The 27315-nt window shown below is 30.9% G+C and overlaps 3 protein-coding genes and 1 non-coding gene across 6 annotated transcripts; 3 read left to right on the top strand and 1 right to left on the bottom strand.

Moving 5' to 3' along the window:
• Window positions 1-5323: 5323 nt before the first annotated feature.
• Window positions 5324-5397, top strand: TRNAT-AGU (transfer RNA threonine (anticodon AGU)). Its single transcript has one exon. It is a non-coding gene; the product is annotated as a tRNA-Thr (tRNA).
• A 1867-nt stretch (window positions 5398-7264) lies between these two features.
• LOC136986188 (uncharacterized) lies at window positions 7265-17431 on the bottom strand. Of its 2 annotated transcripts, none has more exons than XM_067283670.1 (6): window positions 17356-17431; window positions 8334-8437; window positions 8066-8195; window positions 7848-7993; window positions 7644-7773; window positions 7265-7575 (listed from the first exon to the last, which is right to left on the bottom strand). In XM_067283670.1, exons 2-6 carry the CDS (start codon window positions 8374-8376, stop codon window positions 7335-7337), a joined length of 690 nt encoding a protein of 229 aa, XP_067139771.1. In that variant the 5' UTR covers window positions 8377-8437; window positions 17356-17431; the 3' UTR covers window positions 7265-7334. The 2 variants fall into 2 exon arrangements, with proteins under 2 accessions (XP_067139771.1, XP_067139770.1); XM_067283669.1 differs by lacking the exon at window positions 17356-17431 and adding an exon at window positions 8602-8763.
• Window positions 17432-20247: 2816 nt separating this feature from the next.
• LOC136986198 (uncharacterized) lies at window positions 20248-21840 on the top strand. 2 transcript variants are annotated; one of them, XM_067283681.1, is made up of 6 exons: window positions 20248-20350; window positions 20434-20542; window positions 20612-20741; window positions 21100-21245; window positions 21309-21438; window positions 21512-21840. In XM_067283681.1, the coding sequence occupies exons 2-6, from the start codon at window positions 20503-20505 to the stop codon at window positions 21747-21749; spliced, it is 684 nt and encodes a 227-aa protein (XP_067139782.1). In that variant the 5' UTR covers window positions 20248-20350; window positions 20434-20502; the 3' UTR covers window positions 21750-21840. The 2 variants fall into 2 exon arrangements, with proteins under 2 accessions (XP_067139782.1, XP_067139781.1); XM_067283680.1 differs by having other exon boundaries at window positions 20597-20741.
• A 4365-nt stretch (window positions 21841-26205) lies between these two features.
• Window positions 26206-27315, top strand: LOC136986286 (piggyBac transposable element-derived protein 4-like). Its single transcript, XM_067283780.1, has one exon. The coding sequence runs from the start codon at window positions 26206-26208 to the stop codon at window positions 27313-27315; it is 1110 nt and encodes a 369-aa protein (XP_067139881.1).

Below are 27315 nucleotides of genomic sequence, written 5' to 3'. Positions count from 1 at the left end.
GTCAGTTTTTTTAAGTAATTTGGACTAAAGGTAGATAGTTAACCCGCCAGCTTTTGTTAAATTTAATAATTCGAAATAGATTAATTAATTTAGAATGGAGAATTTAGAGCACAGAATAGTAATCCAGGGAGCCTAAAGAATTTTTTCATAGACAAGTGTTAAATCTTTTCCGCCATATGGTGGAGATCGCATGCATAACCAGAGGTTACAATCGGCCTTAATATATAATAAATCAATTAAATCCTTAGAGTAAGGAATAAATTCAAATCAGTTTAATTGATATTCATCAAATGAAAATAATTCTTCGCAATGAAATGAGAATAAGAAAGTTAAGTATATGTAAAGTATTTTGATGTTTATTCGTTATATTGTTCCTATTAATAATCTATATTGGTAATAAAATGAAAAAATATCATTTTTGACATTATTTATGCAACGTTTACCGGCAAAAAACTTCCTCTTCCTCCGTGCTAGGTATTATCCTATAGACGTTTCCATAAACAGCCAACGTCGCTAAACACAGATCAACTTACCTCCAGTGGCAGGATACATACGTATAGTGAAAAAATAATCGTGTCATTTAAATAATTAAATATTTATGTACTTATAATTAATAAAATACTTTTATATCAAAATTCGAAAATTACATAGATGAATGTAAGTTCGCGCGTTCTAATTCTGGCTCCCATAACATCGGGTCTAGTTACGCTACTCTCTAAAGCCAGTAATGAAAATTTCTTTCAAGAATTGAAATATTGCTTGGATATTATTTACATCCGTTAAAAAATGTTTAATATTATTAGTTGTGTAAAATTAATTCGAATCTAAAATTATAATTTTTAAGTAGTATCCCTGCGCTATATACAATATACAAGAGGTCTTTCATCCACTAGCAAAGGGACGGCCAGACATTCGGTCTCCGATTCGAATGAAATTCGGTGAGCATGTAGCCCTAAACACAAACAGTTCCTTGTCCAAATAATAGGACCCATTTCTCAAGCTTCTCCGAAAAATGGGCCTCTGAAAATTGAGTATTTAGCTTATACGTCTTGAATTATCTGGATAATGGCACTTGATACTGTGTATTGTATGTGAGAATAGAACGAGACTATAATTGGTTTATTAGTTGGTTTATTCGTATACGGTAGTGTGATACATGGGCAATCTGCCGATGGGGTCTCCCGGAAGGTCTTTCATGGTAAACTGGCCTCTATTTAGGTGTTACTAACATAAAGACCCGAAATTCTCCACGTTTCCAGCCAATTGGAGAAGAGCGAGTGTTCAGTGGTTTCATCTACTCAGCCTCTGGTGAACGCGATACCAATTTGCTACTATCACTTGTTCAGATTACACTTAAATCGTGGTATGCTCACATCTCTCTATGATTGAGCCATTAAATAACAATATTTCATACAGTATTTCGTATCAGTTGTACTGGTAAATCTATAAACTGAATAAATACAGAAAATAATATATTTTGAAAACAAATAACCTTTATATACGATACATATTTAAGTATTTGTTTAATTCATCTATTTTCTTTAAAATTTAAATTTAACAGCATAAAAATTAAATGAAACTTACCAATTAAAACGAATATAGAAAGGTAATAGTTTCCAAACGCATGTTTATGTTATGCACAGAAGACACTCTTTAAGAAACTAATCAGAAACTTGTCAGATAAGTAGTTTAAGAAAATCGAGAGTCACCAAGGTTAAAGTGATATTGAATGAAATACTCCATCAACAACATACAGGTTTACCTTTTAATGTATTCTAAATAAAAGAAAAATCTAGCAACGAGTTGCGTAACTTTCCCGGCTGTTATGAGATTTTACTTTAAAAAAAAATCAACTTTATATTATTAATCATACTATAATAAATTGTGAGTAGATCATTTGTTATGAGATTTTCTTATAATAGACTTTATATTATTAATTATTATAAAATGGCGAAACGCTTAATTTCAGGGTAAAGATGAATTTGAGTTTTATAAAAAAAAAAAAACTAAATTCTAACAAGTAAAATCTTCATTAAGTCTGACTTCACGCGAGATAGGACACGTGACCACCCACTATCGCTCCAATTCCCTCGATCTTTCACCACCAAAATTTAACAATATCAATACCATTTATATACAAGCTACCATGTCAAATTTTGTTTTTTAATCTTTATTTTATCTTGAGATATTGAACGAAGTAGATGCACGCACACACACACATACACACACCTATATTCACGAATTTTTTTTTATTTTTGGGGGCTCAGGAGGTTTCAAAACGTGGAGATTTGCAAAAACTCAGAGGGTCAAATTTGACACGATTCCAATACTTTCCCTAGTTATATATGCATAACATCCGGGAAAGTAAATATAATAATTTTTTACCTTCAGAATGACTCTAATAGTGATGAAAAATTATACATTTTCTACGTTAATTTTTGATTATATAGTACCATTTTACTAAATCTACATAATAATAATTACTGTATATATAATATAAACGAGCAATTATTTATTGTGACATCTTCGCAATGCCGAGCTGCAATTATTAATCATATTTTAATTTAATTTAAAATATATGCTCTCCACCTCAAATTACTAATGGCTTTCCCCTGTATATCATGCTTGCCCTGCTAGCAAGAGAATCGTGCCAGTCATCTATGTAACTTCTTTCAGGGGAAAGTTTTGAATTGAAATAACGTGACTTCTGGCACAACTCTCTGAGCTTATCTAGAGTTAAGTTTACAATTTCGAAATGACAATTTAAATGTGGTGCATTGATAAACTTACCAAACGAGTTCCTTTCATTAAAACAATTTCCTCCTATCGATTGTATAAAAACTTTTAGAGCCTGTAAATTATCATTTAATATTAAAATATTTGCATATTATTATCATATATCCTGTTATATAGCTGCAGGAATGAATAGTTTTTTTTAACATAAATTAATTAAATTTTTTATACTAGAAAAGTTTAAGATTACTTTAAAACTTTGAAGTGCATAATTATTTTTACATAGACGATAATTTTATCTGACAAATTAATTTATATCAATATTTCGCAAACTGTTGCACTCAATCACTAGACAATCTTCGATATAGTAATAAAAAAAATAAAATATAAAAGACGAAGAATAATGCTAATAAAATTAAAAATGATAATAGAAAAAGTAAGATGTATTATTGTAGAATGCTTATACCACCAACCCCAAGTAATACAGTTGTATGATATAAAGAGGGATTCCGTTTCCATAGAGCTGAAGAGAAAGCCTAAAATCTCTTATTAAAGTAGGAAAGTTTTAAATTTTTTGCAGTGGAAAAGTATAAAGTATTTGAAAGTACGAGTTATTTGAAAGACGAATAAATGTACTGTACAGTATATATATTTTAACTACATTATTTCTTTCCCGGCTGTTATATAACAGCCGGAAAACTATGGCGATCGGTCAAAAAATGAACCCCTCTCCACTTTTGGACTCAGTGAACCTTGAAACTTCGAAAAATACAAAAAAGTCGGGATTTTTCTGTATATATGGATGTGTGTGGGGTGTACGATTTTGTTCTTCCTTTTTGATGCTTAATAACTCCTGTGCTTTTTGTGAAATATTTCTGAAATTTTTCAGGAAAGTTTGTTTATTAGGGAGATTGATGGTATTAAATTTTGGTGATTAAAGGTCGAAGGGGTAGGGAAAAAAGGGGAGTCATGTGTATCTCGAGTAGGGTCGGACTTAATGACGATTTTACTCGTTATTAGCGTTTACAATTTTTTTTATAAAACCCATCCCTATCCTCTAAATTAAATTTTTATTTTTGCTATTTTTTAATAGTTAAAAATATAAAAAGTTTTTGATAATAAAATATGATAACAGATGGCGTCCGGGAAAGTTAAGCAACTCGTTGCTGTATTTTTTAAACGAAATATTAAGCGGAGCTCTTCGTAAGAAAGGATTCTGTCTGTGATCGATTTTCAAAGGAACCGAAGAACAACTAAACATTTTTGTTTTCTTTTTTTTGCAAATGCAGTATGTAGAACTAGATAAGGCCGATCGTGAAGAAGCCGGAATTTTCAAATTCGATCTATGGACTGAAATATCCAAGGTCATAATATTTTTTCACCTAAGCTCTATGGGCGGGTAGCCACTTGTAAGGTAGTCGCGCGCTACATGTCAATCGAGTTTACGATTGCTGTCAATTTACACTTATCTGTACGACGACTTTTTATTTTGATCATTACGATGGACAATTAACACGCACGATGTCGTGACAAAAGTAACTTTTTAAAACTCGCATATTTGTATCCAGAGTCCGCTCATGTGCGTGTTTTATCCTGTCGTTAGAATTGGTAGGTAACATATGGGTTTTTTAAACGTTTCTTGACTTTTTGTCGGCTATGAAGAATGACATGCACGCCCTTCGGTACCTACAGGTTTTAAACTGCTTTAGAGTTAACGTTAGAAGCATATCACCACATTTGTGTTTTTGTGTTAAGCCGAAACAGAAGCAATTAAGCTGCGGAGCTCAGTTTCCTTTTCCTAGAAAATACGTAGTATAAAAAATTAACAAATCTAGTATTATTAGAAAACATTCTTCACTTATTAAAACACGACCAAATCTGCTTCTTTTATGAGCGGCGTTGTGCATGTCAGAAAGTATTTTGTTTGTGATTGAACTTTAAAGCAACCGCGTGAACACTAATTTCATCACACATTATAAACTTCCGGCCTTCCTCACGACGTTGGCCTTATATCACTTACATTGGTCGTCATTCTATCTATAGACTGAGATATTTGAAGTCAAAGTTTGTCATGTAAAATCTATTGGCCGATTGCCAGTTGTAAGCTGGTCGCGCTCTACCTGTCAATCGAGTTTCCGACTACTGTCATTTGCATTTATCTCTACAACTTTTTATTTTAGATTTAGATCAGTTTTAAACCTTTCCTTTCACACAGTTTTAGTATTCTAAACCGCTGAAATCAGTTTGGTTTTCTTAGAAAATGCTATGTAACATGATAACATTATATACTGTGTTAATATAGCTTGTTGGTTACCATAAATTGATTTGTTTGTAATGTTATCGGTGAATGGCACATGCAACAAAACATGCAAAAGACCTTACATAATTTTTATTTTTTGTACTACTAAAAATTCTCTATATTCTTCTGTAGCTATAAACACACGTAAGCAGTGTTTATATACATACCTGTGTGAAGTAATCTCTGTACGAATTCGCAACAGGATGATGTATAAATTAAAAACTGAATATGTGAAAAGTTCTGTTCTTCAAGTAACAATTAAATCGATTTAAAAGATGGGTTTTGTTAGGTGGCGCCGTGGCTTAGTTGGTTAAAGCGCCTGTCTAGTAAACAGGAGATCGCGAGTTCGAATCTCGCCGGTGCCTCTTTATAGTTTTTCACTACTTTTATCGCATTTATTAATGTTTATCCATAAGATTTTCTAATGCGAGTTCATTTATTAATTGATTATATTTAAAAATACACACCGTTTAATATTTCGAATAAGATATTTTTGTACATTTTCCTGTAAGAAATTATTTTTAACAGACAATTCACTTAAACATCTTTAATGAATTCCTGTTTTAAATTTATTCAGTTCTTTTGTAATTTTGTTTTGAATTTACTGCTTTTACTCTCAATTTTGCTTCTTATTATTTCGTATACAGTATTTTTTTTAATTAAAAATAATAAATATTTTAAAACTGAAAGTGAATTATACATCACATTCAATAGTATTAACATCATTACAATTTACAGTACTTTATAAACTTAAAACATGTGTAACTTTCACTGCAGTATAAATTAAACTGCACTGAAAGTTGTTTGTGCACAGGGTAATTAAGTAATGGTGCAATTATAAAAATATATGTTTTCTATAAATAGCACCTAATCTATCACCTAAATTTATAAACTTTTGTTTCAATAATGTTAATTATGTAACAGTATTTGGAAATTTTATTCAGCAATGAAGAAACATCATATTTAACGGCCATAAGCAAGACTTATTGTCTTGCTTATGGCCGTTATGCAAAGGCTCACTGATGGCTGGATGTTTTCTCTTCAGCTACTGACAGGAACCAGAAGCAAAAAGTCTAAGAGCACATAATTCATTCATAAAAGCAAATTGAATAAAACTACAGTGAAACACACAGATATATTTTATATCTAAAAAAACTGACTTTTCGAGTGTCACCTGATCATCCGACTCTTCATCTTCTCACTATGTAGTGAGAACAACTCGCATGGCCATTCGCTAACCTAACCATAATCTAACTAAAGATTTATTTGCACATTACGATTCACATAGTTTTTCCGAGTTCACTATTAAATATTTCAATATTTAAAATTCTATGCTGTATATTAATGTACAAATGTTAGGGACTCATTAGTCTAATTTTATCTAGCAATATAATGTTCTAATGAGCTATATTTTTATTGATCTACAACACACACACATACACAAGTATATACTGTAACTAAATCTAATAGACTATAGGCCTAATATAAAAAATCGTACTAATTCGTTATTAAAACTGCCAATTACATTATTTATTTATTATTTAAAACAATGAAATATAACATATCTTTACTTTTCTCTATTGATCTGTGATTTCAGAAGACCAATGCCATCGGCGGTCGGTAAAACATTGAAATCCTCCCATAATTTTACCTATCTTTTGCTATAAATGAGATAGCATATTTTTATGTTCGAGCTGCCTCGTCTTTACCAGCTTCTCCGCCATATTACTAAACATCTCATTCGGTTTGTATCGTGCTTTTCTATTGGCTAAATAAATGCGGAAGTTGTTTAGCCTGGAATTGGCAACTTTATAAAGGCGTAACTGTCCCTATCACCGAACGGACTTGCGAACTAGTTGATGTTCCACTTCAACTTATGATAGTGAGATGAGTTGACCGTGATGTCACCAAATGTCACTCGACAACTTCTCACATTGCAGACTAGAGCCTACGATATCGCATTTGCCGTCACACGTTATTCAGTTTAACGACAGACACACAAAGGAGCATTGGACAAGTGCGAAACACGTGATTATAAGCTATGTTTCATGCCTAGAGAAACAACACTTCAAGGACACATATGTGCAGATTGAGAACGTGATCCGACTAACGGAAATTCATATTAGATTATGTGCATATTTTAGCAGGAAAAGCAGTAAGCTGGAGCTGCAGGAAATGACGTAATGTTATTTGAAATCGTTTATTTACAAAATAAATAAATAAATAAATAAATATGTAAAAGAGTACATTTTATTAATTAAGAGTACATTAATTAATTAAATCAATAAAAGAGTACATTTTATTAATTAAACTCAGAGAAAGGCCACAGATAACGAATGAAGTAATAATGTTTGTATTTATCCCGATCAATTAACATGGGTTTTGGTGGGCAATCTTTTATAACTTCTAAATAAGAATCACACATCGCGTAAGTCCATTCAGTAAATATCATTTCCAGCTGATCTGCCATTAGTGAAGCTGCCTTCTTGTTGCATTTATCTTCATAGTGATCGTTGATGCATTTTCTCATGCGATTTACTCCACTTTAAAATAGAATAAACGTGTTTCGTATAATAATGAACAAATTAATTAGATAATAGAAAAAACTTACCAACAATAAATAAACAATTTATTTTTCGATGTGGATCTGTACGCAGCAATTGCAGAATCCAGGGTGTCCTTGAAGCATAATTTAGTAGTTTCATAATTATCATTTATACACTCAGCTTCTTTTAAATACTCTATATTAAAAATATAAAAGTGTTTGTTTAAGTCGCTAATTTTTATGTTAAAAATCTATGTAAATGTCTTGTACCTTTGAATAATTGCTTTTCTGGGTTGCAATAATCCTTCATTTTCTTAACAGCTTCAGAAACCATAGAATCCCCTATTATTATATCCATACTAGTCAAACAGTTTTGACTAAAATTGTATATACAGTTTCTCATTTCCTCTAATAATCTGCATAAAATAGTTGAAATCTGAAGTAATATAATTGCATTATTAATGCTGTATTCTAATTTTTGTACTTACTCGCATTGCCTCTTCAGTTCTTTTTCGTTACTTGGAAATGCTTTACCATACTCCTGAGTAAATCTGCCTCTAATATGTCCACACTCAACGAAACGTTCAAACCTACAGTTTAGCGCGTATATTTCAGCCACTTAAAATAAACAATTCCATTGTTTATTCAGCAACTTAAAATAAATTCCATTCACAAAAAATTCAATACATGTCATTAATATATGCTAATAAATATCAATAAATTATGTTAAGAAACACTTGTCAGCTACGCACTTACCTGCCAATATAAACAATATAATAAAAATATATATTATTTTCATTTTGGAAAGTATTCAAATTTTATTTTTGTCGTGAAATAATGTTTTTGTCTGTCAAACAGTTCTGAAATTAAACATTTTTAACTTAGTACAAACACTCGTCGTTACTAGAACTAAGAAAAATTAATGCAAATTACTATTTAAGTGTTCTGCTCAATTAACTAAAAATATAAAATAATTCTTAAAAATTCTGTAATATTTATAAATACAGCTGTATAAAATACTTACCCGGTCAATTTCTTTATAAAACAAAAATACTTGCGTACGAAAGTTTGCTGTATTTGCGGCTTTGTTGATAGAAATAATTTATTTTCAGTTTTCTCTATAAGTGAAACTGGGCGTTGCTACCTGATATCCTTCAGAATCAACCTGATAGACAACTTTCTGGACAATTGATTTACAGATAAATTGCCTGTACATTAATTTTGAATAACCGTATATATAAAATGCATATTTTATATGTATATTGCTTCTAGGCAAAGCGAAACTACAATAAGTCTGTGTTGTAACGTTCTTGGAGGTCTATTTTATACTGTATACAAATAATATGATGTTCAAATATAAAATTAATCATTAAAATAAAATATATATATATATCTCAAATGGGATCCCGATTGTTTTTTTAACCCGGGAAATCCCGCAAATTTCTTCAAAGTTTTTTTCTTGTTTTATGTTAAGGTTGTGGAAATTTTTTCAATAGAAAGTAAAGTTAACTCATAAACTGTCAGAATACATTTGTATTTATCACTTTTAACCTATTTATTAGTTGTTTTTTTTTAATTTTTGCTCGTTATGGCATGTCACAAATGGTCAATAATCAATATTTAGCTTATTTGTGGCAGAACTCTAAAAATTCTTTACTGAAATATCTGGAATAATTGTGCTTATGCTGTATTAATTTTTAACCATGCCCAGTAGCTCAATAACTGCGTAACGCCAGTTGTGCGAATTGGGCAAGGATAGAAACGAGTACGAAGTCCGAAAGTATGAAGTTTTCCTTCATAAACCTAATTATTAAAGACAAACGAACTGTCGAATTATTGGGCTATAAGCTTGATGCTGCTATTAAAGCAGCCGAGGTAGACAAATCAAGAATACTACAGAGCCAAAAAAGTACTACAATCTCGAAAATAAACTAGAAATCTTCCAGGCTACAGGTGAAAAAACACATAACACCTGTCTTCTCTTAAATGCATTAAAGACGATTCCACTCATACGAATTGAATCGGAAAGGGCATTATTGGTAGCAGGCTTTTCATTAGTTAAATAAGAACCGGATCCAGTGATTGGATCATGTTTGCTTTTTAAAATCTTATTATAAAAATTTACAATAATATTTTGTATTATGTTTTATTTAAATCACGAAAATTACCTTTTAAGTTCATTTTTTAAATTTTTCAACTCAATTCAAAGCATTCTTTTCGTTGTTGTTATTGTATGCAGTTTCCAGCAAACTTTAATAAATTTTTTCCACTTGTGAAAATTTTTACGAAATTTAAAGTTAATTTTTAATATACTGTATATTTTACACAGCATTATTAATATGATTTTGGATGTTGCAGAACGTATTAAATTACTTTAAAAAATGAAAAATAATTATATAATTTGATTTCAAGATATTTTGTATATCTTAAAAATAATTAATTCTATCCTAGGAAACAGTTCACTTTTATCCCGGAATCCCGGAACAACCAAAAGACCGGGAAATGAGAAACCCTAATATATATATATATATATATATATTTAAAATGTTAATAGGGTGACTGTAACCTCTTAGTTATGCACGAGATGCCCCGTAGATGTTAATATTTAATGCTTTTACTTTACCGACTTATTATGTATATAGCATGGAAAATAATTGGAATCGTGCCAAATTTAATCCTCCGAGTTTTTTTGCAAATCTTCAGTTTTGAGATCTCCTGAACCCAAAACAGTAAAAAAAAACTGTTTTGGGTTTAGGCGTAGTATGTTTTTATTTACCCTAATTTCTTTTAAATTTGACATAATTTACATTAAAAAACACTATAATTAATAAATTCGGTTAATATTTATTAATCAAATAAAGATTGGGTTCAAAACCGTCAATTTTCTAAATTAGTATTATTTTGTAAGTTTTGGAATTTCGATGTTTTTTTTACCCTTTGCCAGTACGCGTTATCCTGGGACCTGGAGTGTCCCCACCAACAGGAGACCACAAACCAATCCTTTGTAAACTCATTACTGTAGTAAAAATGTTGAAATTTAATCTAGCATCATATTGGGGATCCTAGATTGTCGGTATGCTGCAGAATTTAACTCAAAAATTAAAACTATTTGAATAAATAATAAGTGTCTTTTATTAACACGTGAATGACGATCGGATTGCGGATGATCCGATAAACCATATTTGTCATCGTAAATGTATTTAAAATAACATTTCCAAACTCGAACGAGCAATTATTTATTGTAACATCGTCTCAATGCCGGGTTGCAATTTTTTAAATCATATTTTTAATTTATTTAATTTAAAATATATTAAAAATTTTACATCAAATTGGTATAGGGATGCCCCTGTATATCATACTTTTCCTTTGACAATTGAGTCATACTGGTCATATACTAACTGCTTTCAGGGGAAAACTTTGAATTGAAATAACGTAGTTTCTGGTTTGTATTTGAAGTTCGTATATAGTTAATCGGGGCCTCCTGCTTTAAAGGTTTCCATATTTAGTCTTGGGTTTTATCTATGTCTTTATTCTCGAGATTAAGGAAAGGCAGACGGACGGACAATAACGGCGGAAATTTATAGGTCTGCAATTTTTTTTCAAATTGCAGGCCAACAAATATATTTGAGTACTTTTATGTCAATGGTATTCTTTTGGCATTTATTGCTGTCCCGATTAGGTTTTGCCACTGTACTAATTTTATTTTATATAATTAGTTAATAAGTTTATGACGTCAAATAGTTATTAAACACAATAATCAGTGTCTTCTCACGTATTGTACGTGAAAATAATAGAAATAAAGAATCCAAACTTAACGAATATTAAATATGAGAAATTTGAAATCGTTTAACAGTTAATGCTTTTTTTATTTTGTAAGTTTTGTTTTATACAGACACGACTAAGAATTTAAAAATAACGTGTAATTACTTTTAGGCAGAAACATCGCTAAAAATAATTAGGCTTACACATTATAATATGATATTAAACTTATTCTCTTGACACTAAAATTATTGAACAGTATCAGGATTTAAACAAAGCAACATTTCGTGTGGCCCACAACCGAAAAAATAATTATATATAGTGTGAAAATTTTAATATAAAAGTCTACAATTAAATTAATTAATTAAAATTTCGTATAATAAATTATCTTACTTATAACGTATAAAATATTTTTGTTTTTGTTTTTCAAGAAGTTTAGGTTATAGAGGCCATCATAATATGCCCTAATAGCCATAAAAAAATAAAAACAGCGCATAAAAACATACTTGTGTCCAGCTAAAATAATCACTACAATTAAATCTTCTAAAAAAATCGATTTATGAGGTAAGTTCTATATGTTAAGTTAGCATAATATCAATCAATAAAACGATAAAATAAAAAAACTTATATTTCTTTATTGCCCAGTAAACTATTTTTTCACAATAGCTAGGTGATTATCTGGAGCATATATAGAGTTTATTATATATTTGTCGACGGGGACATTAATCATTAACAGGACAATTATACTGGTGTTAAGCATTTACACAAGAATGAGGAAATGTTTTCATAGAAAACATTCCCTCTTTTGCAACTTGAACACCAACTATATAGTGTATTCACTCGGACACATGGCAAATTTCATCACTAATTTTTATTCAGTTGATACGCGTATTAAGTGCTTGTACACGTTTCGGGCTATTGACGCCCCCTCTTCAGCCAACTAAAATACAAGTATACGGTTACAAATTGAAATATATAAATAAAAGGTTATGCTGTATAAAACACACCTTCAAATCATAAATCTTTGTAAACATAAAACTGTTTTAAAACTTCTCTATACATTAATCAATTCTTGTTATCTGATGGAGAATTATACATACTCTAGTATAATTGTCCTGTTAGTGATTAATGTCCATGTTGACAAATATTGATATATAATAAATTGAATAAGGACAGTAAAGCAATAATAATTACCCATATATAGTTTATTTTATAGCTAAAAAAGTAAAAGATTATGATAGATTTTTAAAAATTTTAAATAATAAAAATACACTGTAATGATTTTAGTCATCCGTTTTAATGTATGTGGTAAATATTTTAGTAATTTATAAGCTTTTAATTTGTTTTTAAGCTGAAATTCGGAACGAAAAATCTACAGAATTTCTGGGTAATCTATTTAAAATTTTAAACACGTGAATAAAACGCGAAAAACTTCATGCATTTGTCCATCTGTCAGGCATGACCAGTGTTAAAATGACGATGTTATCCAATTGACATAAGTAAAAAATAGATTTATCTTCCTACAATATTCCTGTTATATAAATCGGAATTTTAATCTTTAATTCCTAAATATTTTAAAATATACTTCCATTATTACGTGAAGTAACTAATGAAAATGTTAAAATAAGTAAAAATTCTTCGAATTAATGTTTTTGAATTTGTACATTTTATTATAAAACCTTATAAATTAACGTGTTCTGTGATTATTGTAATTTTATGCGAATGTATTCTTAGGAATAATCTAAATATATGTAACGTAGTGTACTAAACTAAAATGGTGACATGCTGCTAAAGGAAAGCTCCACTAGACCAAATACGATACAGAAAACTAATTGTTGTAAAACTAATTGTAAAAACGTTGTAAAAAGAATAAACACAGCTTTTCATCACACCTGGTTTAATTTGTGACAAGAAAAGAAGCAGATTATATCCTGGGTGTTTTCGAATTTTCTTGTTTTTCTTAAATAAAAATCTGCAGTAGCTGAGAATTAAAACAATTATTTTTGTTAAACTATTATAATTGAGATAAGAGTAGCTTTAAAAAGCTACTTTAAAATTCGAAGTTAAAAGTTTGCAATTTCATTTGTTAAAATACTTAAAAACATACCTGTAAATAAACCTTACAAGTACAGAAACAGCCGTCAAGCATGCGTAGATGATTCGTTTTTAAATTATTACCGTTTTATATTAGATGTACACGAAACACATTTTAGTACAATTAAATATGATATCTTCATTTAATGTCTACCTATTACATCCATAATTATTGGGCTGCAATTTGAAAAAATTGTAGACGTATAAATTTCCACTGTCGACTGTCTGTCTGTCCTTCCTTAATCTTCAGAACGGAGTTAAATAGATGAAAGTTGAGAGCAGATTGAAAGTTTAGGTGCATAAGGTCCGATTAACTATATACGAACTTTCGGTTTGTACCAGAAGTCATGTTATTGCAATTAAAAAATTTTTTTCTGAAAAGGTTTAGATAGATGACCGACATGATTCTATTGCTAACAGGAAAGTATGAAAATTGCAAGTTTTAATCATATTTTTAATTTATTAATTTTAATATATATGCTCCTCACTTCAAATTAGTAGTGTCTTCCCCTGTATAACATACATTCCCTCATAGCAACAGAGTCGTGTCGGTCATCTAACTCCATTCTGGGAAAATTTTTGAATTGACATAACGTTATCTCTGGTATATATCGGAAGTTTGTATATAATCACGACCACCTACTGTCCTTCCTTAATCTCAAGAAAGGACAGACGACAGGGAATTTATAGGTCTATAATTTTTTTCAAATTGCAGAGTCAAAATATATTTAAATTTTTATAGCGTTCTGCAATCTAGAAATCACGACTCAGACCTCACTTGTGTCAAATTTCATCAGTGATAAATAAGTGTTAAACTAAGTGACTTTGTTCGCTTTTCAATGTAATTCGATTCTCAAGTCATAACAGAGCTGGCTGGAGGTTTTGCGAGACTTCGGGAGAAGGTTATAAGTAGAATCGAAAATAGAAAGAAAAGAACAAAATTATATAATTTTATTAAACGTAATTTGTATTATCAAATTTCCTTGTCACCAATGGTCGAATGGAAAAATCACTGAACATTATTTATTCGTGGGTTTTGAGCCTAAAAACGGGTTGCTCACGTGGAATTTTCCGGGTTTTTTTCATGTGTCTAATACTTAAATAGGAGCCAATCTCTCATACAAAGTCCTATCTAGAGGTATTCTTGTCTCGACAGATCTCACACGAGTCGCATTGCCATATAAAAACAAACAAAAATTTTTTAGAAATTTGAAATTGGGGGTTCCCTCGGAAGTGGAGTCTCGATCTGAGGCACTAAAAACCAGTGTCTAAGCTGATCTGAGTCATGCTAAATGTAGACCTAATACTATAATTTAATCTTAATTTTAAACAAATTCAAACCAAAATATTCGCATCAAAAATAGTAAATGTAAGAAGTAAATTTTTAAACTTTTTTCTGTTCCTAAATGATTTTTATGCAATGTAAACAATTCTCATATATTTTGTAGTAGATATGAGCCAACTTATTTAAAAGTGTTAAAAACTGTCTATTAATTAATTAAGTCACATGTACATTTTTCTAGTAACTTTTCACTTTTTCTCTCCCCATCGTGTAAAATGATATAATTTTGGCAAATTGCCTCCTATTTAATTACGCATGCATTACTTCTACATTAAAGAAATTTTGAAAATATTTTTTAACCGATATTTTATTTACATGACTAATAAGTAAACTTAGGAATAAATTCGGTACCCCCATCCATTTGTACTCCTTCCCCACGTTGTACACGAGAGGAAGTAGGAGTCTCCCATCTTCCTCTTAAACTGTAGGCCTTACGTGTAATTAATGGTGGTATTTTAGTAACATTCATATTCATATTTGGCATAAAAATTAAATTAATAAAATCAGATTTCTTCTCAAGGGCATCAAGTAACTTTTTTACATCATATCGAAAACCAATCATTTCGCAAGTTTTACAATGTACTGTACATTTACAATTAGCAACTCTTTAAACGTGATCCACAGACACGGAACTCTAATTTCGTAACAGTTATGTCTAACAAAAACAACATATTGAGAATAGTTATTCAATCTTCCTCTTACATTAGATACATTAAAAGGTTATGTTAAAATATGCCTCCATTTATAACAATACTCAAACAAATTAAACTGTGTATTTCAGCAATGTCAATTGCATTTTATAGGCTTAACTGCTGACTTCAAATCATACGAAAACAAGAGAATAAAAATTTGAATTACTCTTTTATAGACCATTCTCGAGTTTTTATAAGAAACTAACTCATTCACCACATATTCTAAATTCCTATTGTATGTGAATTCGTTAATTTCTTCTAAGTTAGCACCTTTTTTTGCCTTTATTTTCTCTGTAACCTTTGATCAACCCTTCAATTGTGGCGGTTTTGTAACCCAAAGTTGTTGCAACACTTTTAATTCTATTAACGTTTTTGAGACGATCCTGCACGTTGGTGCAATATAAAAATGCTCTTCTGATGATTGCTTTAAATGCTGACAATTTATATTTATATGGGTCGTTGGACCAAGATGATATGTGGAGAGGAGCATGCGTGAGTTTTAAATACACACACGTGTGTATATTTCCTTGTTTAAATCTTATATCAATGTTCAAAAAGATGAAGATGAGTATAGCTTTTTTGCTCTAGTTTTAGTTTTAAACCATGACCATTATTATTGAATTCAAATAAAAATTCCTGAATTTGTCGGTTATTTTTTCAAATTATAAATACGTCATCGACATATCGTTTGTAGATTATAATGTCCTCTACGAAATCTTTGAAGCTGTCTTTTTCCAGCTCACGTAGCATTAGTTCGCACAAAGGTCCTGACATAAAACTTTCCATTGGGACACCTTTTTGTTTGTATGTCACCTCGTTGAATCTAAAGAAGGATTGGTAGCACATCAAGTTTGTTACATTATTTATGTCCTTTGAGTATGTCGATAACAACCGATTGTGTTGGATCATGAATTCAATGAGTGCATTGAAGCAAGATGATAGATTAATAGATGGGTACAGATTTTCAAAGTCTATTACAGTCCCTGTTTCATCGTTCATTAAAGTTAAGTCTTGTAATTCTTTCACTACCTTATTTGGATCATAAGCAACTTAATTATTATGTTCTATTGTTCATAAATGTATTTTTAAGCGTTTTTCTAGTACATATGTTGGCGCGTTGCATTTTTCCACCATTGGAAAAATGTTCCACAATTTTTATAATTTCGAAAAATAATCGACTAATTCCAGAATTTTTACTTGTAATAAATAATAATGGTCATGGTTTAAAACTAAAACTAGAACAAAAAAGCTATACTCGTCTTCATCTTTTTGAACATTGATATAAGGTTTAAACAAGGAAATATACACACGAATGTGTATTTAAAACCCACGCATGCTCCTCTCGACATACCATCTTGGTCCAACGACCCGTATAAATATAAATTATCAGCATTTAAAGCAGTCATCAGAAGAGCATTTTTATATTGCACCAACGTGCAGGACCGTCTCAAAAACGTTAATAGAATTAAAAGTGTTGCAACAACTTTGGGTTACAAAACCACCACAATTGAAGGGTTGATCAAAGGTTACAGAGAAAATAAAGGCAAAAAAAGGTGCTAACTTAGAAGAAATTAGCAAATTCACATACGATAGGAATTTAGGAGGTGTGGTGAATGAGTTAGTTTCTTATAAAAACTCGAGAATGGTCTATAAAAGAGTATCAATATCTATAGTTTACTACGAAACGGTAAAGACCGTAGAAAAAGAAGAGAAAGCTGGGGTATATAAAATACCATTTGAAAATTAACAGTTAAGGAATCGAAAAAGATTATGTGGGTGTGACCAGTGGTGATATTCGAAATAGTTAACAAAGGGTTCGCTAGCAAAAAATTTTTCCCTGACAATCACCGACAAATGAAATGGAAGTTTTGAATAGAAATAAATACAATACCTTTTCTTGCAACCGTATATCTAACAATCAGTGGCGTACTTGGAACGTAACGAGCCATGGGTGAAGGGAAGGTAACGATAGTATTTTAGGGCCGTCGACTTTTTTTTTTTTTTTTTCTTTAGGCAGGGGTAATCTTTACCGCGAAATGGCGCTTCTGGAAATATACACGTGTCATCATCTCTCGAGATACATTATACTTTTTCTTTCGCTGTCCATAGCCCGACACGTGTTCGACAGCCATCTTGTATTATCTCGCGCGGGTGGCATTCTGGGATCTCTCTTATCACTGGATCTACTTTCAAAAACTCTTCTGAATCGATCGCGATTAAACCTCGATTGAAACGGTCGAGAGAGATCGCACCAAGACATACTCCCTGACCTTGCTCACAATCTAGATTGAAATGCTCGGTACGAACGGGGTATAAGGCTCTAGTTTAGTAGTATTACAGAGTATAATACGCATATTTTAATATATTTTTTAAACAAAACCCACTGAGAAATGTTCCGTGTGTTTAACAAGGTTCTGGAAACTAAAAATTTTAACCACGGGTTCGGGCGAACCCGTTCGGTAAACTGAAAATTTTAACAATGGGTTCGGCCGAACCTGTGCAAACCCGCCGAATATCACCACTGGGTGTGACTAGAAGAAATGTGGCGGTACGTCTGCGAGAACATAGATACAACGTTGACAAAGGACACAACACAATATTACCGATAATGGCGCAGACCGCAGAAGCGGTTGTAAAATGGGAAGAGGCGAAAGTCATTAAAACGGTGCACTTTCCATCCATTGCGTTGGAGATGGAAAAGGTGAAAATTTATAAAAGTAAAATGAAAAACCGTTGCCCAAATGCTAGGGATGCTAATGCGCTTCCAACAGCACGGAAATATATATATAGGGCCTATATTAAAAAAGGGGGCTTAAATACCCTTAAATCATGTGACTTTCTAGTTAGCATTTTTACTGGTTTATTTGTTTATTTTATTTAATATACGCACTTCTTTCAATTTATTTTAAAATTAAATTATTTTTTGAATTTTAAAAATGTAAAATATTCGAAAACGGTACGTTCCATCTGGAACATTTATAATATTAAACCTGACGATGGCCTATATCAAAAATAGGTTGAAATCGTTTGTAAAAATAAAAAAATTTTAAGCTGAGCAAAATTAGGTTTTGGTGAAACTGAAGTTAATTATTTGCTGAGATAGATACAAGTGTGAGCCTGCGGGCAATCTACGGGTTTGAGCGGAGGAATGAGCGAATTTCGCGCAAAATTACGACTTTGTAATTTAATTTCTTAACGCGATTGTTAGAAAAAACATTGCACTAGAACGGATCGAATGACGTTCTCTGTAAACAAATGGAGAGGAATTTTAACAACGAGATATCAAAAAGAAAACATCTCATTGTGAAAGAGGGACAGCTGCAATCAAACTTCATCGAAGTTAACGGAAGAAACCTATGCTTGTACCTGGGAGTTAATTTTCGACATGTCAATCGCATCGCAGTCGATCGCATGATCATTTTCCCAGGCAACAGGCTTAAAAGGTGGAAACACCGAAGTTTCAGGCGGTCGTCCCGTACGAAGTCCGAAGGAAGGCAAATAAATTAATTAGTGCCTGGAGTAATCGACGACTAGTTCAACGGACCTCCACGAACGGACAGTCCCGGTCCATGCAAGTCAACGAAAAGAAGACCAGCCATACATTCGCCAATCCTCTCCGAATTCCTCTCTCTCCGATCGAATGAACGTCATTTAATTTGAGCAACGAATATTGAGGTAGCTATAAATTCTTGTAAACTCTCTCTCTCTCGGCGTTAGTAGCGACAAGGCTAGGTCATTAAGTCAGTATGCAAACTGATAGAACCTTTTGTCAATCCACTCCATAGGAGTGTAGGCCTACATGTAACCTCATTTAACCGCATCTAATCTTAGGTTTAGTTATATGTATCGTAGGTTTAGTTGTATAATAAACTTTCTTTTGTTAATTGTTAAATTGGTCCACCTGTCTTATTCATCAAGAAAAGGAATACTTGTCGACTTCCCCATTCGATTTTGCCCTCCTATAGCCATTCGACGACTCCGAGGTCGGGTTTTGACAACCTGTCCAGAGTAAGAGGTCATTAGGGATTAAGCCCTGGCCCTAGGCTTATCTCACACAAGCATACATAGAGTTTATTCCATAGCTAAAAATTTTTCTTTAATCTGTAAATAACAAAATACACTGCAACTGTTTTAGTCCTTGTTTTATTGTATATACTTGACAAAGCTACTTTAAAACTCAAAAGTTCCATTTTTTAAAATTTTGCTTTACTTTATTAATATATTGAAAGAAATAAAACAATTTAAATAATAAATATTAAATAAATTATTAACTAAATAAATCATAAGGTTATTTAGATGCAATTTGAAAAAATTGTAGGCCTATAAAGTTTCACTGTCGTCCGTTTGGCTGTCTTTCTGTAATCTCGAGAATGGAGTTAGATAGATGAAACACGAGATAGATATTAAAATTGAATCTCCCTTAATTACACGTGCTATAACATTGTATAAATGATTTAAATAATTCTGAAAATATTTTTTAACTGATGATTTATTTACACGACTAATAAGTAGACTTATAAGATAAGCTATCCCTTCGTGTACAACGAGGGAGTACGGATTCTCCCCTTTTTCTGAAGTGTAGACCTCTACGAGAATTTAATGGACGGTTCCTTAGTAATATTCATAATTTGCATTAAAAAAACAAATGAATGAAATCAGGTTTTTTCTCAAGGGCATCGAGTAACTTTTTTACATCATATCGAAAACCAATCATTTCGCAAATTTCTTAATGTACATTTACAATTAGCAACTCTTTAAACGTGTTTTACACACACAGATTTCTCTCAGATTTACGTCCCTGGTTTCGTAATTACTATTTTCTAACAAGTACAATTAAGAATTACGAATAGTTATTTAATCTTCTCTCTCATTAGATATATTAAAAGGTTATGTTAAAATATGCCTCCATTTATAACATTACTCAAACAAATTAAACGTGTATTTCAGCAGTGTCAATTACTTTTTATAGGTTGAAGTGCTGGCTTCAAATCATATGAGAACAAGAGAATCGAAATTTGAATTTATTCCATAACTAAGGATGAAAGTTTGTATATTTTTCATGCTGTTTGTTCCGATAAGTAAGTATGTAATTTTTGACATTTAGGAAAAGTTTTTAAAATAATTCTTTGAAGTTTTTACTTGTGTAGTGGCTGAAAAAGAAGTGAAAAAATGCAGCTTGGAGAATGTCTTAAAATGTGGGCTGCTAAGAAACAAATTTTCAGAAGAATATAAAAAGCCATTTCCAAGTACCAAAAAAGAACTGGCCAGACAATGCGAGTAAGTAATATAAAACATTATTAATACAATTTTAACATGAAGTAATTCAAAATTCTTTATTTTTTTTCCTTTTACGGCAATTTATGTGAGATCTCCCGAGGAGTGATATCTCCGGGGAGACTGGTCAGTTTCCATAGAACCACCAACATAGGAATTAATTTCCAATAAAACACCCAAATTTTGGTGTTAAACACGTGAAGAAACCCGGTAAATTTCATGTCAGCCCATTGATCCAGCGCGAATCCGCGACCGCATACTAAAGTAACCACTGAACATTGGTGCAGTGGCCGAATGGAACTGAACCACCCGATCACTGCTGGGTGCTATTTCGAAATTCAACTTTTTTTTTTTTTTTTAGATTGTCTTACGAGATGATAGACTGTGGATACAATTATAGCCAGACTTGTTTAACCTCTATGGATAAAATAATAGGCCAGTTTGTTCTTTCGGGAACAATACAAAAAATAAAAGACCTTTGCAATCCAGAACATCGATTACACAAAGGTATAGATCTCTTACTTAAACAGATTAAAGCATTCGACTAACTTTACCATAATTATTATTCAGATTATTTGAAAGATTCCGAATGCATGGTAAATAATTATGGACTTGTGAAAGATTGCATTAACGACATTACGGCTGCAGTGATACAAACATATAAAGAGAAATCAGGAAATAAATTGCTTGTATTTTGTTGGTAAGTTTATACAAACCTTGTATTATTACACGATTCACTTGATAATTTATATAAAATAAATTTTATTTTCAAGCGGAATAAATCGTATGAGAGAATGTATTGCTGATCGATATGAAGGTAAATGTAGCTCAAATGCAGTCTTCTTAGTTGAACTACAAATAGAATTAATCATTACTGAATTTATTTTCGAGATATGTAATCCTTATTTAGAAGTTAAAAATGATTGTCCACCATTACCAGCCACAGTAAACGTAGAGCCATACAAAAATTATTATATTATGAAATACGTTTCTCCTTTTCTTAAATATTAAGTTTTTATTAAAAATATTGCGATATTTGCTTATTTGTTGGAACTGTGAAAACTGCAAAATATTAAAATAAAACATATTGCAATTTTGTGAAGATCGGTGATTTATTTGAAATTACAGTAGAGCGTCGTTTATCCGAATCAATTGGTGACTGGGGTTGTTCGGATAACCGATTATGTACGAAAAAATATATTAATCTATTCGATGTTGAAATTTTTCTTCATTGCGTGTCGCTTCGTGTTGAATTTTTCTCCGTTGCGTGTCGCTTCGTGTTGAATTTTCGTCGGTTTTAAGTCTAACGAAAATTTTTATAATAATAATCGAGGCTATTGTATCGTTAAAAATTATTTATTTATTTTTTACAAACAAAATAAATATATTGAAAAATATAAAAACAAAAAAATTATACTTTAGAAGTTAATCTAGTATCAAAAACGTTCGATTCGTCAAGACAGTCCGACTGGAAAGCTTTCGGTTGACCGGCTTTCGGATAAACGACGCTCTGCTGTATCTCACTTTTTTCCTGTAAAATATGAGAATTAAAAAGCAGTAAAATTTTATTTTTATTTGGAAAATCAACAAAAATTTCGTGAACATTTTGTATTTTTATATAAACTATATTAACATTTGATAAAATGTAATGTTTACATTTCGAATATATTTAATCATTTCATATTTATAGAAAATGTATGGTATTTTTCATATCTTGAAATACTATAATTTTTCTTCATTAAATTTTACATTTTAAACCAATGACTGTCATAAATTGTGCCGATCATTATGAAAGTTGTCTAATCAAAAGCAGGAAAATACTGAATTCATTTCGCAAACTATTCGTAAAAATTCACAATTATATTTCAAAAAAACTATTTTTCAAGAGTAAATATATTTATCTTTTCGTTTTATAACCATAAAAACATATTTTTTAATTTTTACAAACTCAAAAGTCAAGATATCTCCAAACGAAAAATATGACTTAATAACCGGCAGAGTTATGAAGTGATCTTTATAATACAACACCAAAGACATTGTTTAGGATAGAAGAATTCTTTAAGAACAATACATTTTTACATTAATTAAAATAATTAACTTCAATCGAATATATTTTTAGCAAACACTTTAAGAAAGTACCCTAAAACCTTTGCTGTAGCCTTAACGTTTCCTTACAAACTTTGCTTTTGTGGCTCGGAATTAAGTTAAGGTTTTCAGAGTATAACTAAAAATTATATTTATCATTTTTCGATCTTAAGGCTAGCCACTAATTAATTAAAATAATAAATTACTATTAAATGTAACGAAGATAAAACACGTTGGTAGATATTGTTTTAAAAAGTGTAAATATTTGTTCTATTAATTTTAAACTTTGTAAGAGACTATTTATTTAAGAAGAAAGATAATTCATACAGTAAAGTTATAAAAAAATCTTTTTCCTCTTTCGTTTGCTGTAAATATTTTTAAATCTTTAGTTGATGTTGATGCTAAAAAAAAACAATTAAACATATCGATGAAAACAAAACTGGTTTAGATTGTTTTCATAGTATACAGCAAAGCAGCACGAGGTCAATCTGCTGAAGGAAGTGCCTACCGAATTGACATTTTATGGGAAACTGGTCGCTATTTAATTGTTTGACACGTGTTAAAAATACCGAAATCTCCACGTGGTCAGCCCGTTAATGAGGAACAAACACACTTCTCATTAACTATCAATGTTTACTGGTTTTCTTTACTCCACCATTGAAGAGCAGAAAAAAATCTATAAATGTTCTTTTCCTTACAGAAAACCTGGACTTTTCAGGAAATTAAACTAGTTCTTACAAGGCGGAAAGAGTAACAAAAATTGTGATATTAGATATAGGCCTATATCTAATTGATGTAAATTCACGTAATTTACAGTTGCTTACGCACACGTATATTATACATTATATATTAATTACATATATTAGATAAAGTAGCCCTCGTTATATCGTTCATTCAGATATATCATTTTTTTTTTCTTCAAAATATAAAGGCGCTTTAGCAAACAACATAGAAAAATCGGTTATATCTCGTCATGTAATATATCGTTCATTTGATATTTTTAATATAAAAATAAAGTAAAATTAAATTGTCTTTGAAATATTTTAAAGTAAAATTATCAATTATTTGTGCCAAAATTGTGAAGTGCACCAATTGATCCCTTATGTTTTTCGCATCGATATAGTGAAGCAAACATTTTATTATTATAGTAAAATATAGGAAGACCCTTCTTTGCGATCAATAATTATTTCAAGCAAAAGTGATCTTTTAGAAGAGTTTCACTGTAATTATTAATAATATTTACAGCCGAATCTCCAATAATGGCCACTTCCCAACAAATAATGGACACTTCTAAACAGCAGCCAATTTTTTTAATAACCGCCAAACAACGGCCATTTTTTAAAAATTTTTCGTAGAGAATTTGAATATATTTGTATGAGAATTGTTAATTTGACAAACTGATTAGGTGAGGAAGGAATAATACGTAGTAAGAATATTTTGCAGAAATTTTTTTCAATGATTCATATATACAAACCCAAGAAAATTGGAAAAATCAAATTGAAGGAATTTTAACATTTACAGAATCAAAAATTAATGAATACTTTATTTAAAGTTGTTTTAAATTTAATTTTTAATCAGTTAACATCAATATGAAGGTTACATTTGCATAATTTACCAACAGGGAAATTCAAGGAAAATCTTATCACCATTCAAGGTTGTTATAATTTTTTTTTAAATGTTGCAATAGTTTATCACATTTCGTGTTCGAAATCTAAAAATTATAAAATTAATTAAACATAAAAAATAGCTGAAATGTCTCAATGCCAAATTACGAAATATTTATCTTTTATGTGGTAATGTCCACGCCTTAATTTATTTGTTTTAACCCTTCAAGCTATTTTTACCCTTGAAGGATTAAAAAATAAATAAAATTAAAATTTCGATGTTATATTTATTACTGATTCTTATTAATTATTTTATTGTTCAATTTTGAATGATTAATTAATTAAAGCGTACTGTAGTGTGTTGTATCTGGTTGCAAGTTTGTGATACATGAATAATAAAATGTATCTAAATAATAGATAATAAAAGAAAACAGTGATATAAGATATTATATTTTCATTTATATAAAAAATACGTGGACAGAAGCTGTGACCATCATTTTCAAATATCAAGCAATACATGGAAGTCTTGTAATAAAATTATTATACAAATATATATATATATGTATATTTGTATATGTTGATATCCACATCGACCCAATTTCTGGCAGTAGAGATACTTTGGTCAGAATCTACGCTCGATTCTGAGTCGCTGACATCGCTCAAATTATATTCCGATCCACTTTCAGAATAACTATCATCATCATATTCTGTACTAGACATTCTGGCAATAAAAGATTGTATATAAAATCTGTTTTTTATATTACGCGCGAGAAGAATATTTCCCAGATAAAATATACTTATAATCTTACTTGGAAAAGAGTAGAAAACACTTTTCACGACGCACAAAAGCAGATATATTTTACTAAATCTAAAGGGAGAAAATTTTATCTAAAATCTGTTTTTTATATTACGCGCGAGAAGAATATTTCCCAGATAAAATATATTATAAACTTACTTGAAAAAAGTAGAAAACACTTTTCACGACGCACAAAAGCAAGATTTTACTATCTAAAGGGAGAAATTTTACTAAATCTGTTTTTTATATTACGCGCGAGAAGAATATTTCCCAGATAAAATATATTTATAAACTTACTTGGAAAAAAGTAGAAAACACTTTTCACGACGCACAAAAGCAGATATTCTACTAATGCAAAACCTAAGAAGTGTAATATATATATATGCATATAAAAGCATTACAAAGTATTGATATGAATTTTAGAATGTAGAAAATGTCGAATATTTCTACACAATAAACTCTAAACTTTTATTCTACTCTTGGGGCCTCCACTTCACCCTTCTTCTCTCTACCATGTTCTAAATTACTTTCCCTGTCCCTCTTCCCGCCTTTTTCTCCCTCGGTTTTATGAACCTTTGTCTATGTTTTTATAACCCTTTACTGCCGAGTGCAATAAACCAACAGAACCGCAACTGAACGAAGAGCAGGAGGTCCGATATTAGTACAGCTTCTTAGGTTTTGCGTTAGTAGAATATATCTGCTTTTGTGCGTCGTGAAAAGTGTTTTCTACTCTTTTCCAAGTAAGTTTATAAGTATATTTTATCTGGGAAATATTCTTCTCGCGCGTAATATAAAAAACAGATTTTAGATAAAATTTTCTCCCTTTAGATTTAGTAAAATATCTCTGCTTTTGTGCGTCGTGAAAAGTGTTTTCTACTCTTTTCCAAGTAAGTTTATAAGTATGTTTTATCCGGAGAATATTCTTCTCGCGCATAATATATATATATATAACGGATTTTATATACAATCTTTTATTGCCAGAATGTCTAGTTCAGAATATGATGACGATAGTTTTTCTGAAAGTGGATCGGAGTATAATTTGAGCGATGTCAGCGACTCAGAATCGAGCGTAGATTCGGACCAAAGCATCTCTACTGCCAGAAATTGGGTCGATGTGGATATCAACAATCCTTCTCCGCCTCCTCCACGATTTCCTTTCACAGGAAATCCGGGTTGTCGATTCAATATAAATAATGTCGATCCACTCGCTTTTTTTAAGTTATTTTTTGACTTACATTTAGTAAATTTGATTGTTAGCGAGACGAATCGTTATGCACTGCAACAGCCGCGATCATCCAGGCATCAGTGGGAGCCTGTTACAGTGGGCGAGATATATACATTTCTGGCTATCTGCATCTTGCAAGGTATTGTAAAAAAACCGGATGAGAGGATGTATTGGTCCACCAATGATTTATTTTTCACACCGATTTTTCCTAAACTCATGACTAAAAATAGATTTGCAGAAATAAAGCAAAATTTACACTTCGCGGATAATGCATCATTCGATTCGTCCACCCATCCGGCTCCTAAATTGAACAAAATTTTGGCTATAGTAAATAATCTAAATTCTAAATTTTCGCGTTTATACGAACCAGAGAGAGACATAACTGTGGACGAGTCTCTCTTACTATTCAAAGGTCGTATTTCCTGGAGACAATACATACCTCTCAAACGGTCACGTTACGGTGTGAAATTCTTTATGTTATGTGAATCCTCATCAGGATATCTGTACAAATTTATAATTTACACCGGAAAGGATACTATACTGGATCCAAAATATAACCAGATGCAAATAACTTCCCAAATTGTATTATCATTAGTGGACCCATTGTTGAACAAAGGCCACTGCGTAACTACTGATAATTATTATACGTCTCCTCAGTTAGCTGATTATTTGATATCGCATCAAACAGATATATATGGAACACTTCGTCTAAACAGAAGGGGGATTCCAGATATCATAAAAAGAAAGAAATTGAAAAAAGGAGAAATAGTGGCACAACAGAGGGGAAAAGTGATGATTTTAAAATGGGAAGACAAAAAAAACTGTTACGCTGCTATCTACAGTGCACAATGCCACACTTGTATCTAA

This window comes from Centruroides vittatus, unplaced genomic scaffold, assembly GCF_030686945.1.
Source record: "Centruroides vittatus isolate TY-2023 unplaced genomic scaffold, ASM3068694v2 scaffold_1015, whole genome shotgun sequence".
In the NCBI taxonomy this organism is placed as follows: Eukaryota; Metazoa; Arthropoda; class Arachnida; order Scorpiones; family Buthidae; genus Centruroides; species Centruroides vittatus.
Note: the sequence above shows the minus strand (reverse complement) of the source record. Positions and strands in the feature narration are given on the sequence as shown.